Raw genomic sequence first — 26,660 nt, forward strand, 5'->3', positions numbered from 1 at the left:
CTGTATACAATTTATAGTGTACAAAATACCCATGTGCAGTTTTTTTTTTTCTAATTACGCTATTCTTTAGTACACAATTGCCATAATGAGGATGAATCAGAGATAAAATGACCTGGTTTTGGTTTTAAAAGGTCATTTGAGCACCAGAATGAATGAAGAACATTCACACAGTGAGTCACAACAGCATGTAAAATAAAAACAGTGAAACAAAAGAGCAAAGTTTGGTAGAGTAGGCTACTATCAAACAAAAGCCCACTGAAATATGTAATAATTTACAGGATTACTATATAATAATTACAACTAGGAACATGTATCCTTTAAAAGTTTGTTCATTGTTGAAATAGAAAAAAAAAGAGAACAGCATTGGGTGCCAAAAAGCAGCTGATAAATGACATTTTTTTGTAAGAGTTGTTGTTTTTAAGGGCTGAAAGAGTAATGGACGACTCCACAGAACATTACAGGAATATTAGATAGCATATTATGTTTCTGTAAGAGACTAAAATGTTATTACAATAGCTGAAACAGAGGCTATCAACTAATTGTAGATGCTGGATTTAAGTGCTTTTGAGAATATACCATTGTTTACTGCATTATTGCTGTTAAAAGGTTTTCTAAAGTACTAGTCCATTATTCATGAAAAAAACCATATGTTTCTGGGCTCATAATTCCTGATGAAAGCTAGCCTGTGTTAGTGCCGTGTCTGGTTCGGGTTAAGGGGTAATTATATGACAGTATAGTTCAGCCCAACTACTTTCTAGCCTGAAGGAAGCACAATCACTGCTGACTGTAGTTTCCTGTCCAATAGCCGCAGCGCAGAAATCTGAGGCAAGTATAGTGGGAGTGAGGAGAGAGGCGAGACCGAATGCACACAACGGATAATGCTCATTTTAAGATTGTAAACAAGTTTGGGAAGGCGGTGTGTTTGGAGTTTGATTGCACAAACGCAAGAGAAGGTGAAGAAACCTGCAACGCAGACAAAGAGAGTTCAGCGAGCTGCCTGCACAGTTAAACTTCCCAACATCTGGTCTGCTGGAGGACGGGGCGAGCCGGGGAGAGAAACTTTGGAGGCGGAGAGAAAACTATCTCCACTGGAGAAAATGCACTGAAATAAAAACTTTGGGTCACCTGCATGAGCCGAAAAGAGATTTGGTGGTCGTGTAAAGTGACAAGAGCGGAGAGAAGGAGGAGTGGAGAGGTCCTGGAGGGCTCGAAGTCCACCTGGAGTGATCAGAGAATGAATTAGTCTAAGGCTCGGCTGCACAGAGTCCCAGCCAGAGAAGGTAAGAGGCTGTTTCCTGTGCTGTTGTTGTGGATCAAAGTCAGTTATTCTGCAGTATAAATCCAAGCAGAGAAAGGATCCCCACACTGGAGCCGAGTTCGGTCTGAGCATGCAGGGACTCGTTTTGGGAAAGCAGAGCGCAGGCATGCAATAAAGGTAAACAGAATACGCCCGTTATTAGCTAAGGGTTACATTTAATGTTTGATCTATATTTCAGCGTACATTTCTCCGAAAAGGTAGACTTGATTGTTGTCAAACCTGGGTACAAGTACACATTATAGATACAACTTTGGCACTTTGGTGAGTGTGCGCTGCGCTGAATTCTCTCTTTTCCCGAAACTTCTTTAAACTTTGTACCGTTTAAAAAAAACGGAGCCCATTGTAGCTATTTAAGGACGAAATATTGTTCATGAAGCCAACGTGAACTCAGAGAACGTTGCTTCGTTTCGCGTTTTCCACAAAAACTAAATGTTATCCAAAGTTTTGGGGACAGCGAGTGCGGAGCGATCCGCGGGAGCGCGCAAACAGCTGCCCAGCTGAGCAGCTTTTTGGCAGGAGAGGCGCGCGCCAAACACAGGCTGGCACGTGAGGTATACACTGAGCTTTTCCTATATAAATAAAAAGGTTTAAAACGTTAGAATACCAGGAAAACACACACATGTGACCTGATTACAGGTATTTTAGCCTGTACAGAGGTAAGAACGGACTAACTGAAAGTCTGTTTACTTTATTGAAGTATAATATATTTTTCTGTTACATTATTATCATCTCGAGTATTGTTCAACAGTAAAATGACGTGGTTTCAAAAATATTAAAATAATGAACAGTTAAAACTATCTGCTTGTTTAACAGTTTTAGTGAATCACTTTCACTTTTGAATTGATTTAAAATCCAAGATTTTACTTTTTATGTACATTTTCTTGTGAATCAGCACAGCATAGAAGCTAACATGTTTTGTACTTTGCAACCTAGAAACGTCCCTTTTAGTATTTTTTTGTATTTATTGTAGTTAATTACTTATAGTAAGTTTTTTTGGTCTATGTTTCTGTTGTTACTGTCCCCCGAGCTCATATTTTAGTTGTCATGCTGTATATAATAAATACTCTCCTTACTGTTATTATTATTTGCACAACATAAGTTTAAAGACTTTCAAAACTATTCATTAAAATGGACTATTATTAGACGTTTCCGTTGTGTCAGCACTGTCATGAAAGCAGTCTGCCGCTTCCTTTAGTGATTTTAGAATAGCTGAAAGGGATTCGTGCTGGTTCAAGTTGTGTCTGACTGCACCTCTCCCTGCGAAGCACGGTCTGTTGGTTTGTTGCTCAAAGACAATGAGAAATCTCTCATGTGACCCACGTAGTCATCTCTATAATAATCTTTGTGGCTGTATCCTCTCTCTGCTTCAGGCTCATTCACCTCCTCTCATAAAAGCCAGGCCTACGCCCATGGATGAGGAGAGGAGTGTCGCTGCCATCTCCCCAGAGCCACCTGATGACGGGGACCCCGGTCTAGCAGCTCCACAACCAAGTTCGCACGCAACCTCAAACACAGAAAGAGAAAACAGCGGCCCGAACCCACAGCCCTTTCCCAGTGCAGGTAAGAAACAGGTCGCAGCAGAAAACACAACAAACAAACATAACTGTTAGTGTTTCTGTATGGTGTTAGAAGAAAGAACAAAAGACTCCACAAAAAGGTGTGTGATGGGTCTAAACATACCAACCACTGAAACCAGGTTCTATTAAGCCTCTGTTGTCGCTTTTTGGCATGATTCCTGTATAGAAATATGGCTGCCTCTAAATACCGGGATAGAAAGTAGTTTCCATTTTAATCATGCATGGTATGAAGTTGGTCAATACAGGATAGATGTATGTTAAACCTTTTCCTTAAGTATAATAATAATGCATTTATTAATAGTGAAGGTTGTATAGATTTATGTTTGTTTTCTTAAGTGAAATAATCTTGACTTATTGTTGTGTTTTTAAAACTTTAAGACTGGTAATTAGTAACTGTTAATGGCACTCAGAGGCTGTTCTCTAGAAACTCCCACGAAATCCAAGAAAAACCTCTGAGTGTTTTTGCTGGATGTCATTGTGAGTCATTAGGTCAGAGGCCTTCTCGGAGACAGACACAACAGTTGTGTGTTCAGGTGATTTGGAAAACTGGTCTGTGTGGGGAGAGGTGCCACCTCGGATGATCTGAGGGGTCAGGACCAATTCAGCGCTGTGGAATGCTTAAATGGCACAATGGGGCTCCTGGGAATTTGAGAATGAACCTGTGACCCTTTCTCTTTGTGGGACTGGTCACTGTGAGGGTTGACTGACACAGGGGACGGGAACAGAGGGATGTGGACTTGAGTACGGGCAGTTTTGTGCCTGAATGACTCATCCAGGATCAGCCAAAATGATTCAGGTTCCCTATAGCTTTGGTGAGAAAACAACGGCACCGTCTGCGGAACAGAGTGCAGGTCCTTTGGGGTAATTCGGGTAGGTGTGGTTAACAGGGAAGTGTGCAGAGATTTAAGTGTCTTGTTGCCATGGGGCTCTGCCACAAAAATGTTTGATGGTTGATGGATTTATTTTATTCTATTTATGTTTTGTTTTATTACGGCGAGTCGCAACTCAATCTATTGTGATTACTGTGTTGAACTGCAAACATACAACCTTCACATGCACATCTCTGCATCGCTACACTGTGGTTAACCACGATGAGTGTAAGTACACCATCAGATTTAATGATAATTCCTGAAGAGTTCTGAAGTTATTAAACAGGAGGTGTGTGTCCAAACATGTTCTCCTGTGCTGACTTTATCTGTGCTTGCTCTACAGGAAGCCAACACAAAGTATAACTGTGGCTTCTCCCACTATAGTTACACTTCTTTTCGCTGTCTGTGTGTGTGTGCATGTCTGCGTGTGCGTGTGTGTGTGTGTGTGTGTGTGTGTGTGTGTGTGTGTGTGTGTGTGTAGGCTGAGGGTAGGTAGGTGAGTCGGGGTGTGGAGGAGACGATTGGTCAGGCTTCAACTGAGGGCAACAAGGCCAGGCTTTCAGCTCTGCGTCACCCCCACCCCCTCCCAGCCCTCTGCATGAAGAGTGCAGGGCTTTGGGACAACGCAACAGACACATGTAGAGATCTAACTGAGGCTTGAATCTAACTTTTGGCTATTGGTTCATTTTTAGAATAGGATAACACTTTCCAAAATAGCACTCTTACTGCTGGCCTAATAATTGTAGCCTAATTTTTTGGATGCTGTTTTTCTCTAACCAGCGAGTGGCGAGTGTCATATACTTCTTACCAGCATCTTTTGCAGTTGACACTGAAGCTGCAGTCTTGGTTGCCGGGAGCAGTTATTCAATGTTTTTTTCACATTGATCAAAGAAAAACTTTATTAAATGAGTTGTTAGTCCTAGAGAGGTACAACGACCTTGACAGATGCATCGATTTATCATGACTGTAGCTATGTAACAGGCTATTCAGATTATGTCCCTTAATCTCACCTACTGAGCTCTGAATGGTTAGGTTTTTATCTTAACATGAGTGGGATGTAGGCAGCAATTCAAAGGTCTTGAACTGCGTTTGTTTCTTCAAGGTTTTGCAGATATGAAACATTCATGGTTTAAAAAATATGCATAAAATACAAAGAATTTCCCCTGTAACCTCTTCAAGGTCAGCAGGCATCATTTTTATAATGGCTGTTCAATGAGAAAATTAAAACTCTCTTGGCTTCAGTAAATGTTTATTGCATTACCGCGTTTGGCCACCGGGACAAAGTAGCAGAAACTGGTGCCCAGCTCAAAAATCAATGCTTGTGCCACCATGTGTTGGGTACACAGTAGATACTTTCCTGTCCCACTGGAGATGCAAATAGTAGAAATGTATTGCAACGGCCCTGTCAGTCAATCTTCCTGTTTCAACCCTGCATAATGGCAAAGTGTATGATAGACCTTTCAATCTACTAAAGGATACGATGCCAGTGTTAGGTTTGGCCTCGACTTGGAATAAAAACGTTCAGGAAAGGTTGAGGAAAAGATCATGGTTTGGGTTCGAAAAAGTATATTATGAGACTTTCCATCTGTCACCTAAGATACTAAAGTTAAGTCCAGTTTATACTTATAGTGTAGTGTATAGTGTGTATAGTGTATATAGTGTGAACATTTATATACAACAAAGTGCTGCACAACATCAAGACAAAATTAAAACAAATCAAACAGACTTGAAAAACCAGGAAGCAATTCAAAACAACATACAAGTTAAATACATTATAAAGGTAATACCTGCATAAACTTTTAAAAACTAGGCGAGGCAAAATGTGACACTAGTTGACCGACTGGTGTATTACAGGGTTTGGCGTGATACCAGGCTGTCTCTTTAGATTGGTTGCGACTTTGTCAGAAAGATGTTGATTAATTTCTTTGATAGTTTTTGAGGCCATGATTTATTTATGACAATGACCTGGTAGCACCAGCGTGCGAGCCAGCCAGTCACAACGCACCACACAACTTCACAGAAAGTTTGAGCCCTCCTGTCTATGCATATTTGGATAGAATATATTCTGCTGTTAGTGAATAAAGCTCTGCTCATTCATTACAGGGCCATAAAATGGGGGTGTTTGTGTGTTGTGAGTGTTGCTCTCATTCAGGCTTGAAGATGCAATGAGGCTGTCTGTTTATACAGAAGGAGGCTTTCACAACCACATGCTAGACTCCTTCATTCTCCTCCACCACGAACAGTTCTCGCACTCTATTTTTCTCCTTGTCTTTCATCTTTTTAATCCACTTTTCTGATGTTATTGTCTTTCTTTCCTACACAGCCTGTATTACATTGATTTCAATTTGTTTTCATACAAATACTGCTATTAGTAAGAATGCAATTTTAACTTTCAAGAGACACAACGTATGTTTTAACAATGTCTGTGACAGATGTAGGTCGAACTTTTATTTGGCTTCTATTGATTTTCCAGCTAATATGAAAGCAAATTTAGTCAGCTGAGGCTAATTAATGCTAAATTTCATAAGGAGGTGAAACAAATCTGGGCAGTTATTTGGTTACACTGATCTCCGTACGCCAAACTTTATGCTCATCCAAAATTGTTATATTAAAAAAAAAAAAAAACCTTGAGATGATCAGTGTTACCTTAGCACCTAATGCTAAATTCAGACAAGTATGTCAATTAACTCTAAAAAAAAAACTGTAAAATGTCCCAGTTAAAATTCGAAGCACATCATATCGTAGCTTTATCCTTCTCACTGCCAAATACTACTGGGGCCGTCAGGACTCAGGGCTGTGATGTCATGCTTTACGCTGGTCGACGAGTTGTTAATATCAGTAGTGAGCTATTTCAAAACTTCTAGGTTTGTACACAGAGAAGAAGATGCAACCAGCAACCAACTACCTTAGTATAACGACTGTAAATAGGATTAAACAGCGAACCTGGCCTCTGTCAGAATATATGACATATATGTTATATATAAGATACATAATGGGGTTTTCCCTCAGTTTCTAAAGGGCTCAGGAGCTGGTGATCGCGGTGGGAATGGTGCACAGTCATTTCACTAAAATGTTGTATTATCATGGCTATATATATATATATTTTAATAATTGAGTTTTTGAAGCAACTGCCTGGGTGCTTTAAAAAAAAAAAACCTGGGTGCTGCACCTAAGTGTTAGAAAGTTAAGAGAAATAGCATTTGTGTGTTCAGCCTGGCTTTCTTTTCTGTGAAATGAATCCTCTGTCTATGTCATAGTGTTGAACTCTCTTCCTCTTCACTCCAGTTTGTAGATGGGGCTCTTTTCTGTTTTTAGTCGCTGAGGTTTGTTGAGGCTTGTGTCTAATTTGGTTTCTCGCAGAGATTGAAATAAACTCAGAGCAGTTTGAGGCATTTTTACAGCATATTTGAACGCCGAAAATGAGCATGCTTTATTTTCCTTTACCACCTCGCAAACATTTGAGAATGGCTTGCTGCTGCTGCTGCTGCCCTGGTGGCCTGCGCTCGGTTTTTCTCTCCCTCACCAATGACTTCCTTGAGTACAGTCTCTAAATCTTCCGAACTCATGTCGTAAACTGCTGACAGATAATGTCAGCATGGTGTGATGGTACAAACTAGCAAGCAAACTGTCTGTCTTTGTGAGACACTTGAACTAGCAGCATGTTTCTGTATAGTGAACTGTGATGATAACCCTCTCAGGTGAGGGTTTTGTCTTTTCCAAGGTTTTCAAGTCTGTTGTGGCAAAGCTGATCCCTTACAGTTTTTTAGGCCGATATTGACCCTTAGAATAATAGCTATAACTCAAAAATGACAAGAATAATTATAAAATAAATTGCACAATCAAAACATGTCTTCCTGAATGTGAAATCCAACTGATTTCTGTTTATCTCCTACTGTTTATGACCATTTTGTCCTTCAATTACGTATGCAGTGCAGTACAGTGCAGTGTGTTAGAGTATTTGGTTTGTGTTCCTGTTTCATGCTCCTTGCGTTAGATGCAGCAGTATAACACTCAGTTAGCAAAGCAGCTGTATTTTCCCATGAACCAGAGGAATCTTAGAGACAAAGTAACTCAATTAAATTCCCCTTAAGCCTGCTTAACAGCAGACAGTTTTTGTCTTTAATGAGCTTACACTCCCTCATTCTCTCAGAGCAACTATAATCTCTAGATTTTGGAAATATTCCAGTGCAGCACTCTGTGTCTGTCTGTGTGGGTTCTTTCTCTATTTGGCTGAATTGCAGCTTAACAATTGCCTCTTCTTTCCTTTCTCCTTTTTTGTGTGCACATGTGAGGGTTTGTGTATTTGTTGAGCAATAGAGATAAAAACACACCATTGCTTCTGTTGTGTGTTCTTCTTTGTGTTATCCTCGGTCTTGGTCAGAACCCCAGTGGTTGTGTGGTTTCAATCAGTTCCAGTCATTACTGCTGGCCAGAGAGCTACTACGGCCTCTTCTCAACTAACTCAGCTATGCTGAATATTATTCTGCTCGACTGCTCTTCACCTTATCTTATTGTGTCTTCTTCACTATTTTCTCTATTCTTCTCTTCATCATCGGGCCTGAATGGTGTGCTTTCATTTGTGGTAACTGTTATTCTCACAGAAAATGTCCAAAAATATTTTTGAAAAAGCCCATCGCAATTCCCCTGAAGGGATGCAGACACCTTAGACACCTGTCTTTGCATACATGTTAGAAGTGTGCTCTTCCAAAGACGTAATAGTGAAGCTAGAAACAGGGTTGAGATAGTTTGAAAGGAAGCAGGTAAACTCTGCTCAGCTCTCTGTTCTCTGTGAACCCATCCGAGATCATACCCAGAGGAACAGCAGGATGTGCTTCCCCTCAGGTGATTCAGGATATGTCACATTGTTTCCCTGCTCATATAAGTAGTGTGTGTGTGTGTGTGTGTGTGTGTGTGTGTGTGTGTGTGTGTGTGTGTGTGTGTGTGTGTGTGTGTGTGTGTGTGTGTGTGTGTGTGTGTGTGTGTGTGTGTGTGTGTGTGTGTGTGCGTGCGCACATATGTGTGAGTGTGTGCCATTACCCTATGTGATCCATATGTTTTTGCTTTATGGTTGACTGTTTGTTTACTGGGAGACTGAAATTCCTCCGAATCGCCCCTTCAGGGCCACTGACACGTGTGCATACACGAAACCAGAAACACTGGTCAACATGCACATACATGAACCCACACAGGTACACAGTTGAGCATTCACAAACAAATACAAATCCTCACCCACACGTGTAAACACACAGCCCAGATCTCGTCAGCGGCTCTTGATTGCTCTGGTCTGATTTAAATTAGAGGCTCATCTCCCTCAGATCTCAGAAATGTCTCTGAGGTTGAGCCGTTTGGTGGTTTGAAGATGGTGCCAACACACAATTGGTTGAAGGCCTGCTTGGGATGGCACTATGGGTTTTGGTGGGAATGTGTTTAGATCCAACAATCGTGGTTTTGAACATTTACAGAGAGAAAGCTTTGACTGGCTTAGTCACAAGACCCTTAAACTTTTAACCCGTAGTACCCGACTGGAAGCAGAAGAATAAATACATAACAGACTACTGAACTGCAGAATGGAAAGGGTTCTTAAGATCAGATGACGGAGCACATATAAGTATGGAGGTGCAAGTGTATCTATTTACAGACCTGCAGTGTACGTATTGATCACATGGCTTGTTTTGTCTTTTTAAGATTGGATTTGTGGCATTTTGCCTTCATTACATTGCAGTATATGTAGACAGGAAATGTTGGGAAAGACAGCAGGGGAATGACACACAGCTGATGTCACCGGGGAATCAAACCAGGGACTCGAGGGCATTTTCATCCGTGTGGTACGCACGCTAGCCACTCAGTCATTGGGGCGCCCCCCTTTTTTTTTTGTGCATCTTTAACATTAATTTTTCCAACAATGGCTGTGGTATTCCTTTTGACCTTTGTCACACAGTTGTCTTGGTTTGGAATTTTTTTTAATTTTTCAGATGAAGTAATGGATTTTTCTTGAAATGATTGTTGTGAAGTCATGGGACCTTTTGCTAAAGGAGACTGCCCTTTCCTTTCCTGGGGTTTGCTTTTTGTGGCTGTGGTAATATCATAATTGCCCCCAAAAGTTACTGCCAGACAATGACAACAAAACAACATGAGAGACGATGAGTAGAACTGATAAATAATAAATTATATTTCTGATCTTAATATTTTCAAGAACTTGCCAACTGTCTGAAGTTATCAAAGTCAATTGTTGCCCGCCAGCCCATGGGGTAAAATAACTTTTTTTAACGATCCATCCTCAATATATTTTTTATAAAATGGATACCAGCTGCATAGAACAATGGACAATAATAGGTAACTGTTCAGACAATTAACAACTGATTTATTGACTATAAAAATATAAAACATGTTTAAACATATATTTGAAGATACATAACTGTGGCTGAAAGACTAAAGTTCAATTTTCGAAGGAAACAGTTCTCAATGAAGGCTTCCATATCTGAAAAAGGCTGATTGCGTCTAATGGATACAACGTGGGCCTTAGAGATGGCTTCCACATGCAGGAGACAAGTGTGTGTGACGAGAGTCGGTACTAGATATGGGAAGGTAACACTGTGTCTTATGTGTGTGTCTATGCGCGTGTTGGTTTTGTGTATCACTGTCTCATAATAACGGAAGAGCAGGAAGTACTTCCCATGCCTTCAGGTCCCGTTTACATCTTCTGCGACTTCACACGCACAGAAAATCCCTCCTCATACAAAATTCTCTCAAAGATAGACTCACACACAGGTACAAACACACAAACTCATGAAAGCTAAGGCAAACACAAGTGTTCCGAAGCTTAAGACACTGTTCCTTTTCTTCAAGGTTAGACCCTCCTACATAACCAAGTGATTCATACAGCAGCTTTAATATAGTTTGGAAATACAGTGTTTCTTCAGCCCAGCCAAATGAGCTCTGCCAGTTGTTAATATTGTAAAGTCTTGCTGTTTAACGACACAACATAATGGTTCCATTTCAACAACAGAATGAACGTTCCCAAAAGTACAGTCTCCAGTATCAACATTACTGTTGGTAAAGACAAAAGAAACCTCTGAAATGTCCTCGTCTAAGTCAATAATTAATTTATCAAGCTAAGAGACCGAAAGATTTTAAATCCTCTTTCTTTGTGTGCTACAGATAGAGCTGCAACGACTAGTTGATTAACTGTTTAGTCGATCGACAGAAAATCATTCGCAAACCATTTTGATGAGCAATCAATTGTTTTGACTAATTTCTTATAATTAAATAAATGAATGCTACAATTTACTGATTCCAGCTTCTTAAAAGTGAAATCTTCTATTATAATAAACTGGTTATTTGTGGTTGTGCGCTGTTAGTCAGAAAAAAAAAAGAAGAAAAAAGGCTGCCACTTCGACTTTGGGAAACACTGGTTGACGTTTTTCACAATTGTCTGACATTTTAAAAGTCATACCACGAATCATTCAAGTTTTCACAAAATAATCGAGAACATAAATGACATTTTATTAAAAGGTGGGAGGAATATGTACAACATATTGCGATGATTTTTGAAGAATTTTAACTATTAGTAAATTGATTATCAGAAAAGAAAACAACAAATACTACTGGAATACAGCCATAATTTTAAGTATATTACTGATGTTGTATCTTAGTAAATGGAAACTAAACCTGCCCTTTCTTTCATAGCTGATAGACAGTGATGTCTACAAACAGCTCCGCTCAGTCTCAAAGATCATTCTTTTTTTTTACTTGATCAATAACACAAACAACCTGTAAACTTTTGCATCTTTAAAGCAGAGTACTTATTTATTTATTCAAATGTCTATAGCAGAAATAATCTATGCAAAGACTGTCTACAGTACACTTTAGGCCATGAACTGGAGAATTAATCTATACAGTTATGCCAGATATGAGAAGGAATTTATTTGCGAGCATGGAGAGGGAATGTGAAGTGGAGACGAAGAGTGTGAGAGGCAGAGGACAGGAAAGAGAGGACAGATAGAGACGTGAGGGAGAGTAGAGAGAGTAAATAAACATAGCCTGGAAGTGTTGAGTCCATGCACAGGACGTGGTTTGGTTTGTGTGTGTGTGTGGTGTGTGTGTGTGTGTGTGTGTGTGTGTGTGTGTGTGTGTGTGTGTGTGTGTGTGTGTGTGTGTGTGTGTGTGTGTGTGTGCGCGCGTGTGCGCGTGTGTGTTTATCAAGACCAGCTGGCTCCCATTTGCCCAGGAATGAGTCTGCACCTCTTAGAGGCCCGCGCCTGCCTCACTTTGAAGGCCTCTGTGTTGTGTGTGTGTGTGTGTGTGTGTGTGTGTGTGTGTGTGTGTGTGTGTGTGTGTGTGTGTGTGTGTGTGTGTGTGTGTGTGTGTGTGTGTGTGTGTGTGTGTGCGCGTGCGTGCGTGTGTATGCATGTGTGTGTTTGTATAACAACAGCTTCATTAGAGAACTACATGGTACCATTGAACACATAGAACACCCAGACATGTATTTACTGCATGTATATTATATGCATGTCCTCTTATGTTTTCATTTTAAACACACTCTCAAACACAAACAGACACACATGCAAGTGCACGCGCCTGTGCGCACACACACACACACACACACACACACACACACACACACACACACACACACACACACACACACACACACACACACACACACACACACACACACACACACACACACACACACACACACACACACAGGCTCACAGATTTCAGGTTTCACAAGCATGCACATAGACCCCTAAACAGTCACAAGGGATTGGATTTAACTGCTTCCAGATGCAAGTTTAGGACAGAGCACACACCAACACAGACAAATCTTCTGCTTTGTTGAAGTCAGTAGAACCTCTCGGTTCAAATTAATTAAGTGCTGGTGGATGGGAAATGACAAGGGGGTGGACAAGTTTACTGCAAGTGGGATTGAAACGAGTTGCTGCTGATGTCTGACAACAGGGGGAAAAAAAGCAATACTCTATATCACCCTGAAAATAAGGAAACTCACCTACTCAGCTTAAAACATGAATATAACATAATGGTCTGGTTTTTTTTAAAAAAATATTATTCTATTTGTGTGTTTGTTTTACAGATGCGGCCCACATCTATACTGAGCCCCTCATATTGAGGTTAAACGGCACCCCGGAAAGGTCTCTAGGCGATGACAGAGATGGCAATTACAACAGCAGCCTCCCACATTCGGCACTTACAACACCCAACAAGAGTATCACATGTGAGTAAAGCACACTCACACACACACACACACGCACACACACACACACACACACACACACACACACACACACACACACACACACACACACACACACACACACACACACACACACACACACACACACACACACACACACGCTCACACGCTCACACACTGAGACACACTCGCAGAGAGACTGGTGAGAGTTTTATTTCCATTACTGATCACTGGTCTGATGAGTCACATTGTCCTGACCTTTAATAAATACATTCACACACCCTCAAGAAATAGGTCAGGTAATCATACACACAGACAGAAATATCTACATTGTCAGCTAAGTAGGTTAAGCTTCTGATTTCCAAGTACAACCAAGTCGGCTCCCGAATCTACACACTTGAAATGAAACACCTTTTCTCATTTCTTCCACTTTCTTGTGCTTTTCTGTATCTTTTTCTCTTCCTGTCTGTCTTTGTTGAAACGGGGATTGTTAGGGTGTCACTATGAGAGCGCTACTTTGGCGTGACTGCAACTGTGTATTTTGCTTCCATTATTGCAATCTCACTTAATTTTTTAGGGTTCATTGGACACCCCGGTCAGTCGAATCACAATAAATCCTTCCAAAATATCTCGGATTTGATCATCAGAGAGCCGAAATCCAGATGTTTCAATCAGGCCAGCTTGTTCCTGTTTCCCCAACTCCCTCCCAAAAACACCATATTGTTACTTTCTCAACTTTACCTTCATTCTGATGTTATAAATATCTATGTAAATTATTCCACAATAGTGGAAGTGTCTTTGTTATGTGCAGTACAACTCGTTTATGGCCCCACTGACCTTCAGGTTCACCTCGCTAACCTCCGGGCGGACTCTCCTCCCCAGTTATCGCTCCTTGAAACTCTACCAGTTGCTGTTAATAGCACAGGTCGCATGCTATCATTAGTTTGCACTTCTTTATGAATTACACACCAAAGCTGTACAATGTGAGTCACTTGAGTCACTCACAGAAAACCCCACCTCAGGGTACTTTATTTCCAACATTTTGGTCTCTGTAGATTCCAGCAGAAATACTCTTGTGGTTAGACTGAACACCAATTTTAGAGGTGACACAATTGCATCCAAAGTCAATGTAAAGTTTCAATAGGAGGCAAATTCACCTGGAGCACCTTCCTACCATCGCTTGCCATTGAACTAGCCTCACTGTCAAGCTTGTCATGATGTTATTTAAAGGGTCCTGAGAACAGAAATATTAAAATCCACCTCTATCAAAAAATGAGTTTGTCTTCTTGTTCCTACAGTTGACTGTTTAAGCTTCACTGTGTAGAGTTTACAGACCGTTTTCTCATTGATCTGCCAAAGGGGGTAAAGGTTCTCTCTGCTCAGTGAAAATATAATATTAAGCAGTAGGTCTTCAAAGTGAATTTGTGAAATCATAAATAGTTTGAAAGCTGGTCCTGGTCCAGTTTGACTTTTGCAAGTGTCATGGGGAAATCTGAAACCTTCAGTGCTCATACACTGAGAACGAACTTTGCAGTGATGTATAACATATCTTGTTTCCAGCAGTTAAATTTGAGCATATTTTGCATATTCATACTTTCAGGATTTTTTTTTAACGAGGGAGAGAGTGTTGATGTCATTTTAAGGAGTTTTACAAGATAATTGAAACATTTAGTGGTATAAACATATAAGACACTAATTATAATTTTACGTACATGATAAAACATCTCTGGGGGGGATCTTAAGGTAAACAACAATATTACATTATTCTGGAAAAATCTATTGTCTTATGTGTATGTCTGGGACATACACACATATCCTAGACATACACACATGTCCTAGACATACACACATGTCCTAGACATACACCACTCAACATGCTGTCCATGGGGGATTTTACTCATTTGTATTATTACAAACGTCAATGGGATTTTAAATGACTTATTTTTGTTTTGTATTGTTTTTTTTTACTTCTTTCTTTTTTCTACATCACTATATTAGCCTACACAAGATAATGTTATCCTCCGTGAACAAATTTATGTGGAGATTGCTGCAACATAAACAGCTGTGACAGTCCACAAACAATAACAGCAACATTTCAGGATGTGAACATTGTGACTGACGACATGTTAATATCAAATTAATAACTGAAACTCTTTAAACTTGAATACTGTGTACCCATCTGGATGTCCTTCTTTAAGTTGCTTAGATAAGTTTGAAGTGTTTCCTCTTTTTGTCTGAAATGCTCGCTGACATCAGTCACATTCTTGCTTTTGGTCGTCTATATTCAATACATCTCCATACACGACTTCTGGGTTTGTCACAGTGGACCTGTTGCTGCAGCTGCACTTGTCAACACTATTTCACATGTTGTTAACTTCCATTCGGTTGGTACCACAGAAAACAAGTACTGTCACGCTTTCAAAATCTTGGTACCGACTTTCTTCTTGTTCTCATGACATCTCTTGCGTACTTTATTTACGCTCAGCTCTCAAAATCTAAAACATACTTCCCAAAATTCCCAGCTGTCCAGACATTACACTAGTCATCTCAACTTTCTGATGAGGAGCATCACAACACCTAGAAGTTCTCTTTCCTGAGTCATATCACCAACCATCCTGAGGACTGCAGTAATGTCTCACCCAGAAACAGACTGTCTTTCACTCTCCTTGATATGCAGTCGCTCCAACGCTGTCTTAAAGCCAAAGGCTACGCAAGCGCTGCGCTATTACCCCACCACATTTATTGTTCCTTCTTTCACTTCACTTTGAAATAAGAATCTTAATCTAATTCTAAAACTGGTTTTCATGTCATTTATAAATTTAAAAGACCATACTCAACAATACACCCACAACGTTCTAGCTGAGGTGTCTAGATGCTTAGTGTCTAGATGCTGACCTAAAAGCACAGATAAAAAAAAAGAAGTATGCTCTGCAGTGGTCTAAATCTGTCCTTCCTGTCGTTGGAAGAAAAGGAGGGATGGTGTAAGTGAATGAGGGATGAATGAAAGGAGGTATTTAGAGGTGAGAAGAGGGTTGAGCGAGCTGACATCTGAACATGTGCTCGAAAACTACGAGCATTTTTCCTGGAATCCAGCTCCAGCCATTGTGAAATGCGTAAACACACAAACCTGCTCCATCATAATAGCTAGTTTGCGGTAACTGAGTAACCATGGTCTCAGGCAGGAAAGGGATAAGTAGGTGAATGCAGTGTGTTTTTAACTGAGTAGGTGTGTGAACGTTTGTTGTCTCCAACTGCGTTTTTCACCTCTACCTGTCCGGTCTGCTATTTTCAGAAGTTTAGATCCAAGTTTTTTTTGGCCACTCTCTCTCTCTCTCTCTCTCTCTCTCTCTCTACTTTATTTTACAACCCAGTAAAACCAATGAAACCCACCAGCTCCATATGCCGTGCAGGGAGAGTTATGCAACTACAGTAGGCTTGAAAAAAATGTACCGCCATGCACACCGCTCTTCATTGGCTTTGGTTTTTGCCTTCATGTACCTCCTCCCTTCACCCATAGCTCCCTTCTACAACTTACACAATCACACGTGTGTTTCCAGGAGTTGAACCGCAAACCAAACAGTTTCTAAACTTTATCCCTTTCTCAGGTGAACACTGACAGCTTATGCTGCTCTGCATAATTATACGCCTGTCTGGTTGACTCTAGTACCTGCCTATTTGTTCAATTTAGGTTTGTGTGTTTTCTGAGAACCTCAAGGGCCACTATCATCACGACAGCAGTTTAAATATGGTCTTTGTCATCCACAACCGATCAATCAATCATCTGTGTATCTGGCTTTGTAATGAGCGTGTACATGTTATAAAAAAAGCTGTGACTCAGGTCTGTGGTGAAATCATGGCTGTGTGACATCTGTCAATGTGTGTGTGTGTGTGTGTGTGTGTGTGTGTGTGTGTGTGTGTGTGTGTGTGTGTGTGTGTGTGTGTGTGTGTGTGTGTGTGTGTGTGTGTGTGTGTGTGTGACCATGTGTGTGTGAGCGTGTTTGGGAGTGAGAGAGTGAGGAAACAGAAGCAAAAACAGAAAATGCCTCAGCCTCATATGTTCTGTCTCCCAGTGATGACATCACAGCTGCAGTATGTGTCTGGCCCTGGGCCTATGACAAGCTGTCTGAGAACAATGTGCGAACATACGTGAGTGTGTGTTGTGATTTGAGTCAAACACACACACACACACACACACACACACACACACACACACACACACACACACACACACACACACACACACACACACACACACACACACACACACACACACACACACACACACAGACTTGAGTCAGTGATGTTATGAAAACAGTTCTGGCTTTGACGTCACGGTCACAGCAGGATACACATGTTCACAGATGTTTAACCGCTTGCACACGTTTGGACTGGAAACAACAACACATGTATTTAATTACTGACAGTATCACAGTAGCGTTTACTAGCACATATAATACTTTGTTTATTTTTATCAGTTTGAAATATTTCCACTAGATGAATGTGAATGAGAAAGAGCTCAACTCTTTCTTTGCGTGCACGAATGAGAGCATGAAAGTGTGTGTCAGGGAAATGCTGAGCGGAGCTGTTTGTTATTATCTTGTCATCAAACGGGTGGAGTGTGTTGTTGTCGGGGAATCTAGCAGGACTTTGACATTGCTTTTAATTAGAGACCAGTCACTGGGATGAAGTTGTTTACCATCTCTGTTGCCTGGACTGAACTCTCTCTCACCTTCTCTCTCTGCCTTTCTTCTCTCTGTCCTCCTCTGAATTTGCTATCTTTGTGTGTCACATTCTAACACACACACACACACACACACACACACACACACACACACACACACACACACACACACACACACACACACACACACACACACACACACACACACACACACACACACACACACACACACACACACACACACACACACACATATTCGAGATTTATTGTTAGTTAGAAAACATGACACATAGCTGAGTATTGGAAAGTCCGTCCTTGGGGGCAGTGATGTCACAGGGGTCATGTATAGATGAAGTGATCAGTTTTGCTTCGTATCACGTTCGTGAATATTCGCTGTCATTACTTGAAAATACGGGCCTTACCCTCTACCTCAGTGAAGCTCACACAAATGGGTCAAATATTGCAACAAAAGAGAAATGAAGTTGCTTTGTGTGTGTTGACGTGAATAAGTAGAGTTCCTGCATGTCAAAACCAAGTTGTTCTTGTTCTTTTGCGTGAGCTATTGTCATATTTTGTGTTTTCATTCTAACACTAAAACAAAGAAACTGTACTTGGCAATTTACAAAACAAAATACAAAAGACTAATACCCATGCACAGCTGTGTTTTTCTATCTGGTATACGGAAGGCTCTGCTGCAAACATGTGCAGACACAACAGTCAACTTGCAATCAGTCAACTTTCTGAGTGCTGAGATTGTTTGATCCCATGTGGGCTTTTGTATGTAAATGCTTTACAGATGGTGTGGAATATCTCGATGATTAGCACGAAATGCTAATGATGTGATTCGTTGATATTTTTGTATTCTGAGGGTGTTATTATAAAACCCTGTCATTATGACAGAGAAGAAGAAAAAACTAGGCATGAGCTGTGCTATTTTACATACTAGCTATTGTACTTTGTATTGTGACATTGTGCTCACATCTGATTGACTGTTCTATAAGTATGAAGATGGAAAACAGTTTATAACAGTTCTCTTTTAGAAATAAAGTTTTTGCAGGCGGGCTAGATTAACAAATAGCTCAAACACACACAGTAGCAACATGACTGTGAGTAATCCATCAGTTTTATTAGGGTTCATCCACACAAACAACCGTACTAGCAGCGAGTATATCATTGTGGATGATGTTAAATTCTCACATACACATGATGAGTTCATTTGTCTGCTGGTATTCGTATATTTTCAGGAAATTTATTTGCAAAGGTTATGAGACTTGAGGATTTGAACCTTTCAGACAAAACTGAGTCACTGTTTTATCCTACTAACACCTCATTATGATTCACCAGTCTTGTGTTTCTGACTGAACTCTGCTTTCACGATTTTTCAAATTGGGTGCAACTAAACAATCCTCATTAACACTGTGATGTTGGATAGAAAACTGTATAGCAGCCACAAAAGTGAGGAAGTCTCATTGAAAATGGCTTTAAATAGCTTTTTTACAGCAGCAACTTATCATTTTCCAATTTCCACAGTTTTAGTACCTGACACTGCACTTTGGCCTGCAGTTACAGACAATGCAACTGTGCAACAAAAGCCCAGAGGAGAGTCAGTTGGTAATATGAGATCAGGGGCAAATTACAGGCATTTTAGAATGGTTTAAGGGGGTTTTGAAATGTTACTCAATTGTTGGGAAATTGAATTATTTTTGTGTCAGTTAAGCTCAGCCCATTTCATTTGGTCTTTTTATAATTACTGTAAATTACACACGTGCTTAATCGGAAATAATTTACACTGAAAACAATCGAAATTTACAGTTTGTATTCAGAATTTAGCGATCATAATTAGCAGAAAATATTTGGATGGACACCCAAATACCGAGATTCTCCATTGTGTTTCATAATTTAAAAGAGTTTATGTTTATTTGTGCGTATTTAGTTGAGAGTCAGATTTGTGGGTCAACACAACGTCTGTCCATCGTTTGTTCCTGTGTTGTTCGGGGATTAAGTTTTATTCAGGATGCAAATGTGGTCTGATTAGAAAATACACTTATCTGAAATTTCATGGTTTTACTGTCTATACTGTAGTTCATCACTCGAACATAAACAAGCTGCAGAGGAGACAGTCAGACGAAGCGGCTGGAACAGAAACAGACAGAACTCACAGTCGTTCTGTTGACTCATTCCAGCGGAGGATAAGTAGAGAGAGAGCTATTCTCTGGCAGAGGAGGGAGGTGTGTAAGTACAGGGTAGCTGAGAACCGCCAGGAGAGGAGGAAGAGGGGGGGGGGGGGTGAATGGCAGTGTTGAATTCAAATGATGGTGACTCACTCGTACTCGCTGGTTGGCTAATCACATCTGCACAGACATACCGTACACACACACACACACACACACACACACACACACACACACACACACATACACATAATACTCCAGGTTGCAGGACCTCAAGTGGCCAACAGTGCTGTGTTAGCACCACACACACACACACACACACACACACACACACACACACACACACACACACACACACACACACACACACACACACACACACACACACACACACACACACTGCGGTTTCCCAGCCTCATCATGTTGATCCCACAGTCATTTGGCTCTTTATTTGCTGTTATTTTTAACTAGCTCCCTCTGCTGAGTCACTGTGTTTGAGTCACACCCATGCATCGTCCCGCTCCAAAAAAATGCACAAGCAGCCATGCTTTAATTCAACTCTCTTCTCTTGCTCTCTCACCCCATCTTTCTCCCTTACTTTCCTGATCGCAGACAAAGGGACCTTGTGTTTTTCTTCTCTGTGTGTGTGTCCGTGAGTGTTGCTTCTATGCATATATTTGTGTGTGAGTGGGCCTAAACTCAAGTTCTGTTTGGAGACAGTGCTCACTCCCTGTCTCCCTGTCTCTCTCTCTCTCTCTCTCTCTCTCTCTCTCTCTCTCTCTCTCTCTCTCTCTCTCATGTCTATCTGTCTGCCAGATCTGATTATGTACAGTGTACACGCACACAAACCCACACACACACACTAAGAAGCAGGAATTTCTCAACAACTCAAAATTCCCCAGAGCACAATAGAAAACTAAAGTGAAAAACTACACAGCATCCCTCCCATTTCTCAAATGTACCTCTTCTCTTACGGACCTACATCGTGGCCAGCTCAGGGTGCTAAAATAAGGTAAAAAAGGAAGAGACTGAAAGGGAGACAGGGGGAACACAGAAAGGAAAGAGATGGACTTTGACAAGTTAAAGACTTAATACGGGGCAGCAGCAGGTTTAGACTTTTAACATACTTTAGAGAAGAAAGTATGGCTTCTTCTTCTCACTAGCCCAGCACATGCGTGCACATCTACACATCTACACTGGCTCCGCAGCCTGCCAAACATCTGGAGCAGAGCTAGAAAATGCTGAATGAAAGAATCTTTAATAACACTGGATTGGTTGTGTGACCGCGGCCATCAGCCAATCAAAACATGCCTGGTTGGGCTATCTGTCTCCGAGTGGTTATCGGACGTACTTTTTTTTTTTTTATTGCCTGCCGTGTTTCAGGACCACACTCTGTTTGCCTCTCAGTGAAGCTCTATGTATGTACGTGTGTGTGTGTGTGTGTGTGTGTGTGTGTGTGTGTGTGTGTGTGTGTGTGTGTGTGTGTGTGTGTGTGTGTGTGTGTGTGTGTGTGTGTGTGTGTGTGTGTGTGTGTGTGTGTGTGTGTGTGTGGTACAGAGTTTCTGCTTTGACTTCTTTTTGTGGGTCCGTTGAACTCTACTCTGCCTTGTGAAGCCTCACCACACCTCTCCACGCCATATGCTTTCAAGTCACACTAAAATTTAGGGCCTCAATAGGATGGTATTAAGTACTAGCATAATACAGAAAAGCCAGGCTTCCATTTTATTCTTATTTGCAGGGTGTGTGTTTGGCTTGGCAGTGAAGGTGAGCCTTTCTACCCCTCCTCTCTAGCTGAGTTGTCAGTACTCGATAGCACTTGGAGGTCAAATATACCAAGTGTATTGAGCCAAGATGAACACATCTGTATGTGTTCAAGTGTTTGTAGTGTTAGTCGATACTGAATCTGTTGTATGAAAACTGCATTGGTAGAATTTTTTATTTTTTTCAAAAACCCTCCTCTCTTCCTGTCACACACTCTTTTCATTTATCCTCTTTTTCTTCCCCTGCAGTTTCTTTCTAGTTGTGTAAGAGTCTAGACAAGTAGGATCAGGGGTCAGCTCGGCTCTTCCCATGAGCCACTGCCTTCGGGGTGGGCTTTGTAATTGGACTCTCTCTCTCCACGACACTACAGCAGCACACACACTAAGAGAAGCGTCAGTAATGCCTCAAAGTGACAAACAGAGCAGGTGCATTATACACAGAAGTCTGCAAAAGTGCTCACATATGCAGTTGCCCACATGCAGTATAAATATTTCCATCCCAGTAATATAATTTGTATACAAGGTGCAATTAAAAAGTTCGGGGACTGTGCCTGTAACAACAAACCGTAAAGGATTTAAATCTGGCCTCTATTCCCTTCAAAGTAGTACCCGTGTGCAGTGATGCATCGCTCTAAGCCACGCCTGGAATCCTCCCCCGGTGTCCAGCACCATCTCCGACTCACACTGGATCTCCTTCGGAGTGTCAAAATGGCAACAGAATGACGTTGCAGGACATGGTGTGACGATTGTATTGTTGCGGGCAATAAAGTAATGTATTTTCAACCAACTGTGAGTGGACGCATTGTCATGTTGGAGAACCCAACCCAAAACCCACCTGGTTGCACTCCTTACCTGAAGTTCCTCTTTTGGTCCCGGACAATAAAGTTCTGCCCCTCTGAAACGTGAATCGCCCTCAAAACACCTCTTGTAGCTCGTCTTCATTGCTGTAGGCTTTTTAAAAGAGTCTCCATTGCCTCCACATAGTTTGGCACTAAATTTCATGTCTCTGCTCAAGTATCGGGTCCATGGTGAAATCACAAATGCACATGAAGTGGTCACAAAAACACCTGTAACATCGGCGCTGCTGTGGATCAAGCGACGTAACTGTGAGTGCTGATTCATGAAAGTTTCTCCTCGCACCTGCTCCATGCACATTACTGTGTGACGCGCCATTCAAGCACAGCAGCCTACGTTGGACACCTACCACAATGCTACGTATACACAGGACTGAATCTCTTCAGCAGGAACTGTCTCAGAACTTTATTTTTGCACCTCGTAAATGCTCGATAACTTCATATCAGTCCCTCAAAATGTTTTTGTTTGAAATGGCAGCAACTCATCTTAAAGATGTATTTCCTTTTTTCCAGGACTATAACAAAAATAATGTTTAGCTAAGCATTATGGCAAAATGCAACTAGTGCTGAATTGAATTCATCTTTAGAAATTCTGACAATTGATTAAACTTTTATGTTCCTATCAAGCAAGAATATCAATTGTTTCCTGTTTTTTTCACGTGAGGTTTTGCTGCTTGTCTTCATCTCATATCACGCTGACCACTGAAAACATTTTGACCTTAAAATGTTTGTCCAGCAGAGGGATTAATCATGTAAACAATTAATTGCTGTATTCATTAGGTACATGATTAATCCCTCTGCTGGACACCACTGAACAGATTTCTATCAGTATTGATTTAAAAAGAGTTTATTGCCTATTGTTAATTGAGGTTATTTTGTTGGTCCCCAGCTCAACCAGCAGCCAGATCCACGCCCATCCAACGCATTCAGCCATGCCGGTCTCAGCCCAGCAGCCAGCTACGCAACGGAACAAAGAACCACGGGCACACACACTCCCCTCATACGCACTGTTCACACCACACGCACACACCTCACACACACACACTCCAGTCCGACGGGGTCAGGAACGGGGGCCCTCACAGGCATCCTAAGCTGGGCTCCCTCCCGAGAGGCGGCTCATCCACCTCCTCGTCCTCTTCGGCGGGACCCAGGCACACCAAGAAATTGCAGTCCAACCCTTCCATCACCTCCCAGAGCAGCAAGAGAAGCAAGAGCAGCTCCAAGAGCAACAGCTCCCAGATTCCCACAGAAGCACAGGATGGTGAGATACAGACACTGACAGAGAGACTGGAGCAGGAGGGATAGATAGCAAGGTTTCAATTGTCTGGTAAGAGTAGAGGATCAGAATTCTACTTCCCGCTGGTGTATTTTTTCTGACCCAGTGAATTTAAAAAGTCAACAAAAAAAGAGGTAATTGACTGACTTTAAGCTCAGTGCTTTTTAGCCACAATGTAAATTACACTAATAAATCTTTATACCGGCTGTAAAGGCAGGCAAAAAAATTGACTGATCAAAACCAACTGAGAAATTCATCAGGCTGGAAAATATTCTAATTTATTAACCCTGTCGTTCCCTGAGTCTCCCTGACTTTTACACTCAAGGTAACTGTGGGTTAAGGAAACTGCCTTTTCATTTCTCTACTTTGAAGTAGTAGAATTAAAATAACATGATGTCACATCTACAGCTGGGAATTAAACTTTGATAACGACCAAATTGCTTCAGTACTATTTACTTTTGAAAAATACCGGTTCATTTGGTACCAAACTTTGAAACCCTAACTTTTACTACGTTTAGACAGGACTTCATCTCATTAGAGTCAGTGAGCGACAACCTTTACCGTACACAGCTTCTACTTGGGTGACTCACCCACATAGATAAAATAACTCTGGGTAAGTGTATCGAACATACAAAGCCTTTTTTCAGTCTTTTCAAACTATTTTTTTGCCACACACCTGTCTGAGTTACGTTCACTGCAGTAACTGGAGGCTTCTCTGTGTGAAGCTGGCCAGCTATCATCTACTAAAAGCACGTCAGGCGTTTAGGGAACATCTGTAAATTGCAGTGTTTGAACTTGCATGCGAGGTGTTTGGGGGTCATGGCAATTGTAACTGCAGTAAACAACGCCAGTTACGCTCTCACCCTCTAAACTGCATAAAACCATTCACCCTAATGTCATTTTTTCCTTAACCCTAACCCAAAGAGGAGAATGGCAGGCAGAAGGAGTGAAGACACCTATTGGCCTTATTACCAGAGAAGATTCAGTGAGACTGGAAGATTTATTTCTTACTCCTTATATATTCAACATGTCATAAATCAGTGGACTAATGCAATGAGGACTTTGGCATTATTTTTAGTTTAATTTAATTCCAATAAGTTCAGAAAACAAATTAAGCATGTAAAGAAAGAATTGTAAGAGGTGAATATTAAGACTGTCTCTTTCCCCCCAGACTGCTGCGTTCACTGTATTCTGGCCTGCCTCTTTTGTGAGTTCCTGACTCTGTGCAACATCATGCTGGACTGCGCCACCTGTGGCTCCTGCGCAGGGGACGACTCGTGTTTCTGCTGCTGCTGCGCATCGGAGGAGTGTGGCGACTGCGACCTCCCCTGCGACATGGACTGTGGCATCATTGATGCCTGCTGTGAGTCTGCAGACTGCCTGGAGATCTGCATGGAGTGCTGCAGCCTGTGCTTCTCCTCCTGAGGCTCAGCGCCGTCGTCTGTGATGCATTTCCACGAGCCCTGGAACAACTTCAACCAGCTTCTTATCAGAGCTACGAAGTGCTCCACCCAGTCTTTGTTGCCTGAGCATTGTAGTTCACACTATATTGGCTGGCCTAGCTGGCTCCGCAATATGTCCAAGGTTTCCTACAATGTTTCCTACAGGGTTTGCCAAGTAAAAGATGTGACCTAATGCTGAGAGCGGTCAGTTGGTGAGTTCCTACTTCCTGTATTGATCACACAATGGGACAGTAACCTTCTTTGTTTTGTCTTTGCTGTTGGTTCCCCGCTACACAGCTGGGTGAACGGTGCACAGTGAATTCCAGCGGTGGAGTGTCTGCCGGGCTGTACAGACTGGGCCAGTGGACCCTCACCGAACAAGCTATGATTACAATGGAGCCTCTTGTGCCGTCTGAATGACTGGAGTTCTCCGAGCATGAAAAATGACCTCCAAAGGCAAATGAGAAAATGGCTCCATTTAACCGGATTTTACTGTTTCGGTAGATAACAGCAGCACCATAATGGGAAAATGGACACTCAGATCTCAGTAGAAACGTAGTCCGTCCTCCTGTCCTTGACAAGGTTAAAGTCTTCTAGTTTGATTGCTTACAGTGACCTTTGTGACACACACACACACACACACACACACACACACACACACACACACACACACACACACACACACACACACACACACACACACACACACACACACACACACACACACACACACACACACACACACACACACACACACACACACACACACAGTCCAAGTGGGAGATGTTGAATCCACCGCTGTCTTTGTCCTTTTTACATTGTACTAAATTGAGAAAACATGAATGGTGGCTTGTGGCAATATTACTGACAGATCTCTCTGGTTAATATGCATCTCTCCTCTCTCAGAGACTGATTAAGAGACGAGTCATGAGAGTGTCATGGATCCGCCTGGAGATGGTCCGACTAAATGAGTGGTTGAAAGCATCTGCAGTGGACACATTCTGACTCTTAACATGTGAAGGGAGAATATTCCTAATCAAAGGTTTAATTTAATGTTCCACATCTTGTTTACTTTGACATTTTATTTGAGGGGTTTTGACTGTATTCAGTAAATTCCTGCTCATCTGCGAAAGGACTGGAATGCATCATCTGCTTCTTAATACATTTCATTTTTCTCTGTCGTTCTCGCTATGTGAACAAATGGCCTTGGCTTAGCTTAAGGCCTGAATTTTCAAGTAGGTTTCCTCGCCTTTTACCAAATCTCTATTAATCCTTGTTTTGTAGATTTTAGTTAAGATATTTGCATTTCTCCTGTAATGTGAAAATCACATTTCTGTGTTATCGGGTTTTGCTCTCTGTAAAGCAGACATTGCTCAACAGCTAATTTAATTCCTTGAGTGAAAATCTCATGACATTATGCTAAGTTAGATCCATCTGCTTGTCGTATGAATGGTACACTTTTGATAACACGCCTGCACTCTCATACGCTCTGGCGCAT

General features: G+C 41.5%; 1 protein-coding gene across 1 annotated transcript; it reads left to right on the top strand.

Annotated features, from left to right (window-relative positions):
• Positions 1-921: 921 nt before the first annotated feature.
• On the top strand, positions 922-25,846 carry mdfi (MyoD family inhibitor). The gene is made up of 5 exons (XM_069710117.1): positions 922-1,280; positions 2,689-2,878; positions 12,859-12,999; positions 23,334-23,705; positions 24,892-25,846. Exons 2-5 carry the CDS (start codon positions 2,728-2,730, stop codon positions 25,143-25,145), a joined length of 918 nt encoding a protein of 305 aa, XP_069566218.1. The 5' UTR covers positions 922-1,280; positions 2,689-2,727; the 3' UTR covers positions 25,146-25,846.
• The last annotated feature ends 814 nt before the right edge of the window (positions 25,847-26,660 follow it).

The sequence above is a fragment of the Brachyistius frenatus genome, unplaced genomic scaffold (assembly GCF_029030835.1).
Source record: "Brachyistius frenatus isolate BFR_SWC_R1_liver_20210118 unplaced genomic scaffold, ASM2903083v1 Contig_4, whole genome shotgun sequence".
Lineage (NCBI taxonomy): Eukaryota > Metazoa > Chordata > Actinopteri > Embiotocidae > Brachyistius > Brachyistius frenatus.